This window comes from Falco rusticolus, chromosome 8 (genome assembly GCF_015220075.1).
Source record: "Falco rusticolus isolate bFalRus1 chromosome 8, bFalRus1.pri, whole genome shotgun sequence".
Taxonomy (NCBI): Eukaryota; Metazoa; Chordata; class Aves; order Falconiformes; family Falconidae; genus Falco; species Falco rusticolus.
The window spans coordinates 59,704,270-59,718,897 of NC_051194.1; the positions used below are offsets into that span (position 1 = coordinate 59,704,270).

Genomic DNA, 14,628 nt, shown 5'->3' on the forward strand with positions numbered 1-14,628 from the left:
AGCCTCAGAGGCAGCCAGCTCCCTCCCGCTGGTACCGGCAGCGCCGGCATGTGCCTCAGTGCCAGGGCTGGCAGGGGTTATGCTGGTAAAAGTCATCACACATGCTTAGCGCTACGAAAAAACCAAAAACCATGGGGCCAACACTGCTCATCATTTCAACTGGAGTGTAAGCAAAAGTCGTCTACCTGGCATTAAGTTGTATTTTCCACATGCAAAAGGGATGGGGGGACTCGCTCGCACAAGATCTGGATGGAAAACCTTCAAGGCCAGAAAAGGCAGAAGGCGGAAGGAAGGCGGAGGGAGGCTATGTACTTGCACTAGGGACTTCCTTGGGTTAGACAAAGGGTCGGGGCCAGGTCTGTGTGACTCACCACGCTTTTCTGAGACCTGCTGCCAGCCTGATGCAACCCCTGCTGCAGCAGGAACAAAGCACAACGGCCCATCGCCGGTACCAGGGAGAAACATGGGAGCTGCAAGAGCTGCTATAAAAAGATATCCTTTTGCAACCTGTGAACTAAAGACACTACACATGAGCTGCTGGTAGAGGAGAATCCCGTTCCACCCACCGCTTTGGGTGCTTTGTGTGTAGCAGAAAATATCTGCTGGTACCACCAGATGGACAGGATACTGAGGCTTCTGCTTTCAGACATGGTTCTGCGAGCAGCCTTCGAAGGCGAAATCACCAAAAAGAAAGAACACAGCTGGAAAAGTAGCCCCAAATTTTTGCAGTCCCAAGTTTGCAGCGCATTCGCTACTTACTCACTTTTCTAAGTCTAGAGCTGCCGGGTCGGGCCCCCACCCTCCCCTCTGGCACAACTACTCCTTACAGCTTGGAAGCTATTTTTTCCCACCCTGCTATCTAAAAAAAAAAATTGGCGTGAAAGCTTTTATCATCCTGAAAACATGCCAACTGCGAAGGCGACTCTGTGTCTCAGACGCCTGTTTCCTGGCAGATTTTAAGTCCTTTGCTCAACTGCTAGCATGGCGGGGGCAGGAGATGCCTGCAGCAGCAGGCTGTGAACTGTCGTTTCAAACCATCGTATGTTTAACTGCTGCTAAATACCCAGGAGACCAACGTTTTCAAACAGCAGGCGAAGAGCTAGACATGCAGCCAAGTGGCGTTGGCCCATCCAAGGTAAAGAAAAGGTGTGAACGTGCTGCGGGGTGATGCCGCACGTGGAGACGAAGGGCCACCAGCACAGGTACAGCCGCCAGGCAGCGCTGGGTAGGGTCACCCGGCTCCGCACCTCTGCCAGGTCCGTCACCCCTTCGCTTCCCAGGTAATAAGGCTTCAGCTCTGTTGGCTCCCAGTAGTTTGAAGGGAAAGGATGGGACCCAACAACCAGGCTGAGTAGGGGAATGTAAACCATATTCAGAGCTTGAACTCCACGCTGGCCCAAAAGAAATACAATCAGATACCAGTAAGACAGCCAAGGAACCAGCCAGGAGGTGGGGAGACATTTCGAGCTGTTTGACCCCACCACAGCCCTCTGCTTTCCAGAGCCTGGGTCCCGCAGGGCATCACAGCGCCCGTCAAACAGCACAGCGGTGTTCACCTCCCAGCACCGACTCCGGATCAGGAGAGAGGAGAGCCCTGCCACCCTCTGCCAGACTGAGCAACAGGGTGGAGGATGGGACATAGCCAGCATCTCTCCGTGGCCTCTGCCAGCAGGACTCTCCTGCCAGGCCCTGGGGGAGGAGGGGTGGCATGGTGACATTCCTCTAACAACTAGCGGGATCAGCAACAGCGTCTGCACTGCCAGGGTTAAGAGGCAGGCATTAGAAAAACTGCCTTTGTTCAACAGTGCAAGCCTAGAGGGAGAAAGGAAAAAAAAGCATCTGTTACTAGTGATGCAAGAGACCGATATGATCAAGGTGCCTGCCTCTCCCGCTGCAGCTGGTTTTAGGCACAAACTTGGATACGAGTCAGCTGCAGCTTCCCTGTTTTGTCTGGGCATCAAAAAGTGAATTTCTTTCTTAAGGGTTTCAGATGCTTTGACCTGACATAGGCAAGCTGCTTTTCCAAGTTTAAGAAGCATCAGAATACTTCTTGTATGGTTCCAAAGACAGCACTGATATTTTAGGGTGTCAGACTGGGATCATCTCAGATAGGGAATGGCCCTGCCTTCAGCTGTCCCCATGAAAATTCACTGGAGTTTTGTGAAAATTGGTGTTTGGTAGAAGGAAAGGCCTCTCCCTGCTGCAGCGGTTCCCAAACCCAAACACGTAAATGACTGGCTGAAGTTCACAGTCTGCAGCCAGGACACATTTTGGGGATGCTTCCTATAGAGCAGGCCAAGCAGGGAACACAACACCGGCCCAAAGTGACCAGCGTCACCCACGGAAAGCACACACTTCCAGGGTAGGAGGAAGGCAAGTCTGTGAGTTAGATGTGTTCTGCAATGAATTCACACGGCTTCTGTGGCACGCTGCAGCAGCACTCTAGTGGTTTACTGTACACATGGAAAAAACCACTGTCATTTTTCCAGTGATGGGAATAAACTCGTATTTCAATTAGTATTTACCAAAACAAGAGCCAGACAAATTCTGTACTCTCTGAAAATGTGTTTATTCCAAAGCTAAATTTCTCACATAAAACAATGTCTCTGAACAGCAGCGTCGGTCCTCACACAGATCAACAACAGCCTTCTGGGCTCCAGGGCTTGGGGTCTTGACCCATCTCAAGAGAAAATCTCAGAAAGCGGAGGGGAACAACAGCAAACAAGATAAATTGCCACTGCTCACAAGATGAGAAAAAGTGCCAAGGCACTTCGCACGGAGCTTGGTGTCTGCACAAAGATCTCACAGAACACCCTGCTCTCTGCAGGCTGCTTGCTAAGGAGCAGCTGCTACTGTCAGGAGAGAACTGCATTATTCCTGCAGACAGAAAACAGGACTGTTGGATTTAATAATCTGCTGAATTGCTTCCAAGGACTGAAGTGGCTGAGAGGTCATGTTAGCGATGTGCTCTTTTGCAGCCTGGAGCCCTCGCACCAGCTCCAGCACGCATGTTTGGTCCCAGCTGACACCCTAGAGGGGTTTACCTTCTTCCTCTTGCCTCAGCCTCTTGGAGAGATGCTCGCTGATGGCCATGAGCGGGTTGGCTCTGTACCTGGGATTGGTGATGACCTCATGAAACCGAGTCACCTCTTCTTCCCTGAGGAAAGAAAAACAACACACAAATGCTAAGTGCCTCGTGCAAAAGGAACTGAGCAGATAAGAACTCATAAAGCAGCGAGTTTCTGTACAGACAGAACAATGCTGGGTATAAACCTCAGAAAGAAAAAGTGCAAGACAGAAACCTAATTTACCGAAGGGCAAAGCTCAAATTGCTGCCAGCTTCATGGGAGCCAGAGACTTGATCTCATGCCACAGAGCCTGAAACAATCATGTTAGTGTCCAGCATCACTTGCAAATGTTTTTTTTAGAGCTTTTCCATAGTAAATCAGGAACAAGAGACTGTGAGTAGCTGGTAAATCACTAAGAATGAAAACTACTTCACATTGCACTAGCACAAAAGCAGATTCTGCTTTTGAGAGCCCATCTACCGACTCTTTTATTGCTCAGTGTAGAGGCTCGGCGATCCTATGTGCAGTACTAGTTAGACACCATGGGAGGAGCATGACAGAATTACCTCTGCATGCTCGGTCACAGCTGGTTGCTGTGGTAATGGTCTTGTCTTAAAAAGCAAGCAAGCAGGGAGGAACAAGAGAAAAACAGGAGTGTAAAAAAAACCCAGTGAGTTTTCACGTAAGTTGCATCTATTGCAGCCTCCCCATCTCCCTCAGACACACTCTCCACAGCCCATCCAGACACACATCTCCACGTTCTCAGTAGTTTCTGCGGATCAGCAGAGCACTCTCCAGCTTGCAGCATGCAGCTAGCTCCCTCCCCAGTACAGCCCTTCCCTTCAATGCCAGCCCTGCCCCTGTCAGAGGAACAGAGGAGCCAAACCTGAAGCTTGGGTTGTGGCAGGTGGGGCAATAAGGTGAGGCTTAGGGAAGCTCCAGTCCTAACTATCATCTGGGAAAATAAACCTCAAGACCTTCCTCCAAACCTTGTCCCTCCCAAGAAGCACAGACTTCCCAGACCACTGTGGCAAGATACGCACCACTGCTCGGTGCAGCCGTACAGCTTTGGGCAGAGGAGAGGAGCGGGGCACGCAGGGGACCAGCAGCTCGCTGATACAGAAGGCTGTGGTGGAGATACCTATTTGGATTTAGACCTGCATACAAGTGTTCCTCAAGCAGTGCTCCTCACCCATGAGTTCCAACACAATGAGACACTCACTGGTGGCCCTCAGGGCCTGGCCTTCTGCAGTAAGCCAAGGAGGGACTCATCCAGAAAGGCAGAACTGAGCAAGAAAGGCATCCCGGCACCGACACCGGCCAGTTTCAGACACAGAAGGGTATTCACAGAGTGTGCTGGAGAGCAGTGCTGGGATCTGTAGCCTGACTGTTCTCCTGAACGTCAGTTTGAAGTTGAATGGCTCAGAACTGATGGAAATCCTGGAAACATGGATCACAGAAAGCAAACACTGCCAGATCACAGTGCTTAGCTCCAGGAGAGCTGCGCTGAGGGGAAATGAAGTTCTTGATGCCTGGTGGCAGTACGAAAGAGGAGTAAGGACTTGCCAGACCAAGTCCAGGAAGCATTTAGTGCTTCATTTTACAAGAAAAGGTTTGGCAGATGCCAGCGGACAGCTGTCATCATCAGGGACGTATGGCAAGTTAAGCTAGCATGCCAGAGGTGTTCTAACAGAACAGCTGTAGCTCCTGATGCTATAGCTCCTCAGCTACACAACTGCGGGAGGCTTTCCTGAAGGGATCAGCTAGAGCTCCAGGAGCCTGGCATCATAAGAGACTCAGCCACAGCTGGATGTTGCAGCTCCCACTCAGCAAGCTGAGACAAGGAACACACCACCTGGCTGATAACCACATTGTCCATGCTGCACAGATGAACACGGTACAGACATACTTACTTGGTACAGCCAGAAACGACAATCGTGGCCAGGAGGAAAAAGATGACAGCTGGTGTGGGTTTGTCCTGAAACCCCACAGGCCATACCCAGGAAGCCCAAGCCATCGTTTTCTTTTTAGTGAGACAGGGAAAGTAAACTCTTAAAGGAGCAAGTGCAGTTTCCTGAGCTCTCTAAAATGAGTTAGATTTTACATGAGACAGAAGCCGAAGCAGACTGAATCCATTTAGAAGTGACCGAGTCTGACAGGGACTAAGACAGAAGGACATGCACAAACATCCTGCACTATGTAAAGGGGAAAATCAAAGCTTCCACCTCTTCTAAGGCCTTCAGGTGTGCAAGACTAAAACACTGGTTGCCTAAAGAGGTTGTGTGATCTCCAACCTTGGAGATGTTCAAAAGCTGTGTGGACGTGGTCCTGAGCAACCAGTTCCAGTTCCAGGTGACCCTGCTTGAGCAGGGGGGTTAGACCAGGTAACCTCCAGAGATCCCTTCCAGTCTCAACCATTCTGTCATGCTCCACAGGAGGTGGACACTCTCAGAACTTGGTACTTACAAGAGCCGGTGTTTTTGAGCTTGTTTCATCAGACAGAAGTCTGCTGGTTCTGCCTTTGCTTTTACATGGCTGTGGAGAGAAAAAATAAAACAAGTTGAGTGAGTGTTACAGAGGAGTGGTAATTTAGCAATTGCTGTGGAGATGGGAAGAGTCCAGGGATTCTGCATCTGCCTTCCCAGAAAGTATAGGTAATTGTCCTGTATGGCAATTATCCTGAAAGGCAATTATTTCCATAACCAGACAGTAATGGAGATGCAAACTTCTTTTGCCACAGACTGACAACAGCTTAGGAGTCAGGACTGAATGGGCAGGAGGTAAATGCACTAAAGAAAAGTCAGATCACTTAGTTCCAGAGCTGGTCATTAGCTGTCCCTGCCCAGATCACTTTCTGCTTATCACTAACATCCAGGCCAAACCGATACTGTTGCTTAAAGAAAAGATCCCATTGAACTTCCCCTCACCACCAGGCACACGTCACCTCTGCACATCTCATGTTCCTCGCTAACGCTGCAGAGCTCCAGCGTCGGCAGATGTCAGTTACAGCCACACGGTTACTTATCGAGAACAGGGGACTGCCAGCCCTGCTTTGGACCCTGCAGCGGGACCACTGGGGTATAAGGTGTCGCTTATATTTTAAGATGAAGAACAGTAATATCCCTTTCTCCCTGTGAATGCATATCCTGGTCAAAGGTCGCCAGTTTAAGTCAGCTGCAGATTAGCTAGAGTGAAAGCACAACGGCAGAGCTTCAGCTTTGGCCACCAAACACAGGTTCGAAGAACCCCATGAAGTTACGAGACGATGGACTCGTGGGCACGCAGGATGGTGCACTGCGTGCAGCTGAGGCACAGCAGCAAGCACAGATCTGCACTCTCTCTTGACATTTCTTACTCCTGGGCAAAGTCCAAGGAGACCAGAGGTGTAATCCCATCCTGCACAGGATGCTGGAAGCACGTGGTGCCCGATGCCAAGCAGCAGCAGAGATTTCCACAAAGCCAAGCGCTGAGCCCAAGCAAGGGACACGCAGGAAGAGCAGCGACTGCTTTTGGGACTTGAAGTGCGCAGGGGGAGCTGCTGCCAGAACCGGACATTAAGGAAAGGAGAAGAAATTTCCGTTCTTCAGGATTACATAGATACAGAAGTAAACAGGAGAAGCAAGTGGGGAAGAGGGTCTGCCTCCACAGAGCAGCTTCCCTCCGGTTCGCCCTGGGGCTGAGCCCCAGCACACAGCCCAAGAGGGGAAGAGGGTCTACCTCCCACCCCTCTGCTGGGGCTGAGCTCAGGGAGGAACCTTCCCTTACTGGTGGGTGCTGGGGGCCAGAGCCTCCCCTGCCTGATCTGCCCCAGAGCCCTTCAGCTTTCTCAAGGTTAGGAAACATGACAGCCCCTCACCTTCTCTTCAAGACAGCAGGATCGGGTCTCTTCTTGGCAGTGTTACAGTCATCTCCTCTTCCTATTTCCCTCCCTGACCTGTTACCCTCTGTCCTTTTATTCTGCATTTCCCCCCCCCATTCTTCCTTTCCTCCTCCTCCTCCCTTGACCCATATTCCTTCACCCCACTCGCTTTCATCATCCCTTTCTACTCCGGTCAGCTCCTGCTCCTTTTCCTCATCTCTCCCTCTCCCCATTCTGGCCCATTTTGTTATTCCTCAAGGGGGATGCTGGTTGACCCAAGCTTCTGAGGGCTGCTCTCAGAATTACCCCCGGCCCAGCACAGTGTGCGCCAGCATCCAAGCTCCCTGCCAACCCAGACAAACGCAGACAGCGTGGATGTATGTCAGCCAGCCTTCGCAGCGCAGAGCCTAGGCAGGAAAGGGCAGCCAGGCAGATCAATGCCTGCGTGCTGCTGCTCCTGTACCCTTCAGTCCCTCTCGAGGTCACCCCAGCACTGGTGCCATTACACAACAGGCCTGAGAGCTCACCAGGAATGGCAATCAGCAAGAGCAGACAAACAGCTACAGGGGTTTGAGCAGCTCCCATCACACTGCTGCGTCCACCGATACTGCAAGACACGGAGTGAGCAGGAAGGATCTCTGCTCTCTTCATGTCTGTTAACTGCTCAGCACAGGGACAATTTCTTGTCCCAGTTTGCCGGGATCGTTCACAGAAGCACAGACAAATTCCTTCTCAAGTTGGACGGCAACCCGTGGTCACCAGAGTAGGGGCTTGCCAAATCCACGTGTGCCACCGAGTCGCCGTGGCAGACCTTTCAAAGATGAGTCGCTCTGCAGATGGAGGCAACGCTTAAAGGAAAGTTCCAGACTCCATCCTGGGCTATATGAGCCCACGAGCCCCAGAGGCTGTGCCTCCCAGGACAGCTTCCTCCGCAGCACACTGCGAGGGCGCGGGGCTGCCTCAGGCTCTGCAAGCCCCACTTTTGCTTTCAGCCACCCCGGTATTTTAAAGGGCTTGGTGCTTCGGAAGGCTTTTCAGTTCCACTCGATAGCTCTGTCCTGCTCGTCTGGCAAGTTCAAAAGGCTGCTGCCTGAATTTCCCCCATTACACCACCAGCACGCTGCCTGCTCACTTGGACCACGTTAGTAGCCCTGTTTCATTACACTTCATTGCATTCATTCATTATAAAACAGAATAAAAACCTCACTGTAATGCTCTCTTACCCAGCAGGAGATCAAATTCCTGGAGAATCTAATCTTTTATTAATAATGCTGACAAATCACCAGAGTATTACCCTTCATTTATGTAATGATTCAAATCCTATAAAAGCCTCCTCTGATTATTTCAAACACTTACGCACACACAACCTCATGCAGCCCAGGAAGCCACAGGCTAGCAAGGGGAAGAGGAGCACTGCAGCTTCTCCATGACAGTACCAAGGGGGACTGCTTTTTGGTTGGCATGTCGCAGGCAAGCTGGGTGACACCAGTCAAGCTCCCGCCTCCGCTGTGTGACTGCAAATGGTGCTGGCCAAGCCCCAAATTCTCAGCCAGGGCTGGGCTTCTCTACCCTGCTGCGCCACAGGCCCGCTGAACTTTCTAGACACTAGAGCCTTGCAGCCGAAGTGAAGAGTATGAGCTCAGGCTTCCAAAAGGAGAGCAGGGCTGCCATACTCGCACAGGAGGCCTGGTTTGGAGAGAGAGAGAGGGAGCTGACAGCACTTCTCTGAGGACGTCAGGCTGGAGGTTCGTGCAAGACCACCAAACGCTTCCATGTGTGCCACACATCCTCTGCCACGCGAGCCTCCTGCTTGCACTGAACCCGCCACTTGCCAGATATGTTTGATGTCCTTTATCTCTCATACTAGGAAAGAAGAGGAACTACTTCCTAACCACATCACACTTGATTTTATAGACTATTATATTTCCAAGCCTCTTTGCCTCTATCTCCTGTTCAGGCCGAGGACTCCCTAGCTCACTTAGTCACCCCGTGCGCAGAAGCTGTGCCAGATCCTCCACCATCATCCCTGTCAGCCGTCTCTGAGCCTTTTCCAGTTCTACCCTGTCTTTTGAGTGGGTCAGGAATTCCAGGCTGCAGCAACATCATGTATTTGTACTAGATTATGCAGCCACCTGGGAAAGCAATACCCAAAGGAAGCACCTTACCTGTCCTCCCTTCCCTGTATGTACTTTCTGCAAGCCACTCTCTTGGAGAGCAGGGGCTCAGCCTCCAAGGGGGCTGGGGGAAAATGATGAGGGGGAATGACTCCTGAACACAGCCTGGAGTCCGCGACCACACGTAGTTGTAGCACATCCTCACAGAAAGAGGACAAAGCCACCTATTCAGGCTTGGGCTAAACCTTGGCCCAGAACTCCATCCAACCAACCCTCAGTGCTCTGCAGGACTTTAAACTGCGCGCACTTCTGCCGTTCATTCCCACCGAAAGAGAGGGCAGGCTGACTGAATGGCTGCATAAAGAAAGAACGAAAAAGAAAAATAATGCTATTCAAAGAATTAGAAGCCAAGTTAAGGAAGGAAATATTTTCCCATGCTTAGATGCAAGGTTCATAAGCTGCTGTTTGTCTGAGGAGTGGCTTTCCAGAAGCACAGGGAACTGCCAACTTAGCCACACTCTGTAGGTGGGTGTCCCACCTGGGTCGAAGTTTATTTCTGGGGCATCCAGCGAGTCACAAGAGGGTTCATGGTATCTCCAGCCTTGATCTGCCACCAAAGAGGAGGCTGCTTTGCCAGACAGACGCCTTCTTGGCTGTTCTCTAATCCAAATGCTTTCTTATTATGGTCAAAACAAGTTTCTAGTCCAACCCCTACTGAGCAACTGGAGAGGAGGCACAAGCGTTTGTGCGGCATGCACAGCATTTTTATTCTGCACTCGGGGATGCAAAAGCAGCGGCAACACTGGCCAGATGTTCAGGCAGAGCACTGCATTAAAAAGGAGAGAGCACAAGGGCAACCAGAACCCACCCCACAGCTGGCTGGGATGGTCGACACGTGGGTGTCAAGAGGATCTGAAATAGCCCTTCTCTTTCAGCACAGTAACGTCTGCAAGGACAGAATGGCAGGCTGCAACACCTCAAGTCCAGATTCTTAGGGCAGCTCAGCAGCATTACACTCTGGACACTTGTGTATCACTCCTGCGACGTCCAGGACATGTAGTTGCTCCCAGCCGGCCTCGTGCCAAGCCTCAGCTGAGCAACACAGCTTCCCTCTTAGCTGTGGATTCAGAGGATATGTTTAAGCTTTTTTCTTGTGGTGAGCGAAGCATGCAAAGGGGTGGAGTTGAGATTGAGGCCCTGTTGTCCTGGCTGTTGGCACGGAGCTTGCATTGCCCGTAGCTACAACAAGCTGAACCGAAGGACACTCGATCCTGCAGGAAAAAGGGAAATACACAGCCCATCCCGAAATGGCACGTACCTCTTGGGTGGCTTCCTGCCCCTGCCACCTGTGGTCAGGTCACAGAGCTCAGGCAGGGCTTCCATCAACGGCTGCATGTCTCCCACCACAGGTGTCGCCTTCCGCTTTGCTTCGGCTTTTTGCTTCTGCTTGGCTAGCTTCACACTTTCTATTTCTGAATCAGAAACAAGACATGACTGGAGGACAGGGAAGCGTTTTTAAGAGATAACCTTTGAGCTAAGAAATTCATAGGCTGCTTCACCATCTACAGGAACAACAGGCCAGCAGTGATTTAAACCAGTTGAAGACTGAAAATGCAGTTGGGTAGCTCCCTCCCTTGCTGTTTGCTTATAACCATATACATCTCTACTGATATTTGCAATGGGAAGTGAAATTCCCTGACCGATTTTGTCTGAACTGTTTCCATCCCTTGCACTGTTCATGGCTCACAGCAACATGGCAGGAGACCTGGGGTGGAAAAAACCATGCTGACCTTGCATGGAACTAGGAGAGGGGAAGGGACAAACCAAATACACTCGGCTCCACATGTGGCATTAAACAGTCATAGCCCCATCTCTGCTTTGCTGTTGGGACAAAACAATGGTCTCCTAGCACAGGCTGGAAAGATGGACTTAATTTCAGTTGTTTGCTTAGTTTGAAGGAAGTCAAGGTCTCACCTTCCTGACTCATGGTAAAGCTCAAGCAGACAGATGCTGGATGAACTGGGCCCTTAAGAAAAGCACTGTGCCAAGAGGCAGACCCAGAGGCTCTTCCTCGAGGCCACATTTACCCGTCTCCCTGCAGCAGCTCTGAGCAAGGCTGTGGGCACATAAGGCTCTATAATGTTACAGCAGTCTCCCTTCTTGGCTGTGGGAGGTGGGCATTGACAGTGGCAGGCTTAAGCTTAAAGCTCCCTGGTGTAGAAATAGGTCCCACAGCTACACAAGCCTTACAGAGCCAGCAACCTCCAGGCTGAGCCCCAGCAGAACATGTTCCCCTCTAGGACAGCCCAAAAAAGCCCAGCCCTGCTACAAGCCTCCAGCTCAGCTCCAAGATGCCCCAGCCTGTCCCAGAAGCCCCTTGGTGATGATGATGCCAGAAACAGCTAGAGCTCAGCGGGTGCCATGAGCTCTTTTTCCTTCTGCCAGGTGACCAGCAGGCCTGGAAACCCACTGCACTGCACTGCCACCCCCGAGGGGTACGGTACCGGTGCGCTGGGGTGCACGATGGAGGACTCCACCTCCTCCACATGCACCCCACGGAGGCCGCAGCAGCAGGAATGGGCTTCTGCTTATTGACTTGGACGACGAGCGTATTGCAAGGACGAGCCTCAGCACTGAGCTAGAAACTCCTTGTCTGGACATGGCAGAGTGCGGCACCAAGCAGCTGTGGGGCCAAGCTGGCGACACAGGGAGGCCAAGAGCTTCCAAAGCAGCATGGCCACAGAAACAGGACTAAATCAGCACAAGTATTTTTGGTGGGAACACAAAAGCAGCCAGTCCCACTTACAGACTGCAGGCAAGATGCCACCTGCAATTCTGGGTCTAATCCTGCTGCCCACATTCAAGAAAGCAGAACTCGAATTCACTGGCTAGCCACATCAGGGGAGGGAAAGCTCAGCTGGCTCCTTTCATCTTTGTCTTCTACTTATATCTTTGTCTTGTTTGCTCCCCAGCTTGGCCGAGTTGAAGAGCAACAGTTTTTCATGAACTGAAATTTTGCTGTACGTGGATGTTTGTGACAAATATGGATTGTAAACGCTTCTCCTCACAGCCATCTCTGCCAAGAACACAGCTTTCTGTTCTGCATCGCTTCTTTTTTTGGTCTGGCTTTATGAAGCTGACTACTTCAGTGCTTTCATAAACAGTATGTGCTCGAAATTTTCAGACACCTGATTCTGCACAAACATCCCAAATTCTTTTCCTATGAAGTCTTGTTCGTCTGAAGAGCCATGCGATATATGTATTTTTAAATGTGCATACTTCTAATGTCTGAAGCATTGCATAATCTTTTTCCCCCCTCTAGTCTCTCCTGAAATGATTTACTGGAATGGAAGAAATCTCCAAGTTCTGCATTTGCACTACTGAGCTGAACTTTAGTTCCCAGGGTCTCGGCAGCCAGCGTCACAAAAGCAGCCCTGGGACAAGAAGAAACAACAAACCCTTGGGAAGATTTAGGAAAACAGAGATATAATGATAACAACTTCAGCAGCCCAAGTCAGGTTCTCTTTTGGGGGGCAAAGACTGCAAAACCCACAAAGAATAGGCAGTTATTTGCATCAGATAAAAATAAATGCATTTCAGTTGACCGCAGCTCTTTTAAGGTCACAATGTTGGAATACCAAGTTTCATTTAAAATTCTCCGTCTCTGGAAATACCAGTTCATTTCACTCCATCAGCTAATAATAACAATATCAGTTTCTTTATTGATGTTTATATAGGCTCATTCCAGCTATACCATTTTTCTCAATAACAAGCTGCACACCTGGTACCAACACTTGCTGAATTTTCTTACGGAAACCCCCAGGTACCTGCTACCCTTAGCAAAGCATTTGCTAGGGAATGCTGGTGTTTGTCAGCTGGCCACAAGTTTAGTGGGGGAGTCAAGAGAGCCAGCAATTTAGGTACTTCTGTATCTGTAAAGCACTTCTAATACATAGCATCTTCTAAGATGCAGATAGTTTGGCCTGAAGTTTTCCATCTTGGTGTTCACCTCAAAGCAAAGCCTCTGCATTTCATCTGTATTCCCTCAGCTTAATAATTTCAGAGCCAAGAGAGGAGCAAAGAGGCCACAGCAGGGCTAAAATAACATACGTGATCTTGAGAAAGGCTGATGCTACAAAGGCATATATGCAGGAGGGCAGGATTAAGAGTGTAGGGATCCTGCTGCTGGCTTTTCCAAAGTGGCTGACCTTGACTAGAGGAGCAGTGCTGTCACCTAACTGCAGGAGTGTGGTCTCCATTTCTTGCAGAAGGCCCGAGTCCCATGTACCCCTTTTATTGTGGATTCTGTCATAAAATGCTGCTGAGGACATGCCTTCCTCCATGGCACCTGGTACCAGGGGAAAGCTCAGCGGGGCTCCAGCAGTCCCCTCCTCTGTTCCCACAACAGGGTGAGACAAGGAGAGACCTTTAAGAGCACCAAAATCGCAGCTGGCAGGCCAGATGTTAGGCCTAGCGCAGGCATCTCTGCTTTGAGCCCAGCAGGGACACTGAGGGTTGCAGATGTCAAAGGCACTTGGAAGTTGCTGGTTGGTGATAAGGAGGAGGTTTCCCTCGCAGTCACTGTTACGCTACTAGCCTTTTATATAAGAGGAGCCAGAGACACCTTCACCGTGACTGGTGAAATGGCAGGTCGATGGCCCTGAGCTCAGAGCTCAGGAGCAGACAGCATATGGCGCAGCAGAAAGCCACGTCCCTCAGCCCCAAACACGGTCTGCCAGCAACTCTGTTGGGCAAGAAGGTGTTAAGAGAAAAGCCTGTCCCAAAACAGCTCCAGGTGGCAAGAGGAATCCCTCTGCTACACCAGCTAGCACAGCGTTGTCTCTTACTGTGCTGAGATAGTAGAAGCAAAAATACAGATGCTTCCCACAGGAAACAGAAGCATTTCTGCCACGGGCTGGTTTTGTTTAGGTCATATTTCACAGCCTCAAGAAAGGACAGACTGTCTGGTTAGTGGGTTCACTGACCTGTGGCATGTGGGAAAGTGCAGTAACCCAAGAGCAGTGTCCAGAGACCTCCCCTACCGAAGGGCAGGAGGGCCCACTGCAGGCTGTCACCACAGAGACCTGGGATTAGCTGGTGGCCGTGTGGGACTCGGCTCCAGGCTGTCCTGCTGTCCCTACAGCTCCACAGGGAGGAGGAGCTCCACTATACAGCCGGCCATATCTGTACTGGAGCTTTAAAAGATAGAGAAACAGGCTAAACCTACAGGGGCACAGTGTTCTATCTGTATAAATAAAGGTTTTAGGTAGTCATTTACGTTACACGTAGAGGAAGATCAAAAGTAGGTTTGGGACAATGACTCAATGTCAGCGCTGAACACTGAGAAACAATACCTGGGACTTTTACCCCATGTGCTGGGGAGCAGATGTGACGGTTTCTGAGAAGCACTCGGCCTCCCGCAGCACTGCCCGACGCTGCCACCCACACCCCACGTACAGGGAGATCCAACAGAGCCATGCTCTGCAATGCTCGCAGCACCGCCGTGCGTCGGAGGAGTACTTACTCTGCAGCCATCTCTCCTTCCTCAGCTTCATTTTTTCTTTTTTGGAAAGAACTGTTTTTTCTT

At 50.6% G+C, this 14,628-nt stretch overlaps 1 protein-coding gene across 1 annotated transcript; it reads right to left on the bottom strand.

Moving 5' to 3' along the window:
* Positions 1–2,550: 2,550 nt before the first annotated feature.
* Positions 2,551–14,611, bottom strand: FAM207A (family with sequence similarity 207 member A). The gene is made up of 4 exons (XM_037397992.1): positions 14,566–14,611; positions 10,360–10,513; positions 5,535–5,603; positions 2,551–3,157 (listed from the first exon to the last, which is right to left on the bottom strand). The coding sequence occupies exons 1-4, from the start codon at positions 14,594–14,596 to the stop codon at positions 3,031–3,033; spliced, it is 381 nt and encodes a 126-aa protein (XP_037253889.1). The 5' UTR covers positions 14,597–14,611; the 3' UTR covers positions 2,551–3,030.
* Between the last annotated feature and the right edge of the window lie 17 nt (positions 14,612–14,628).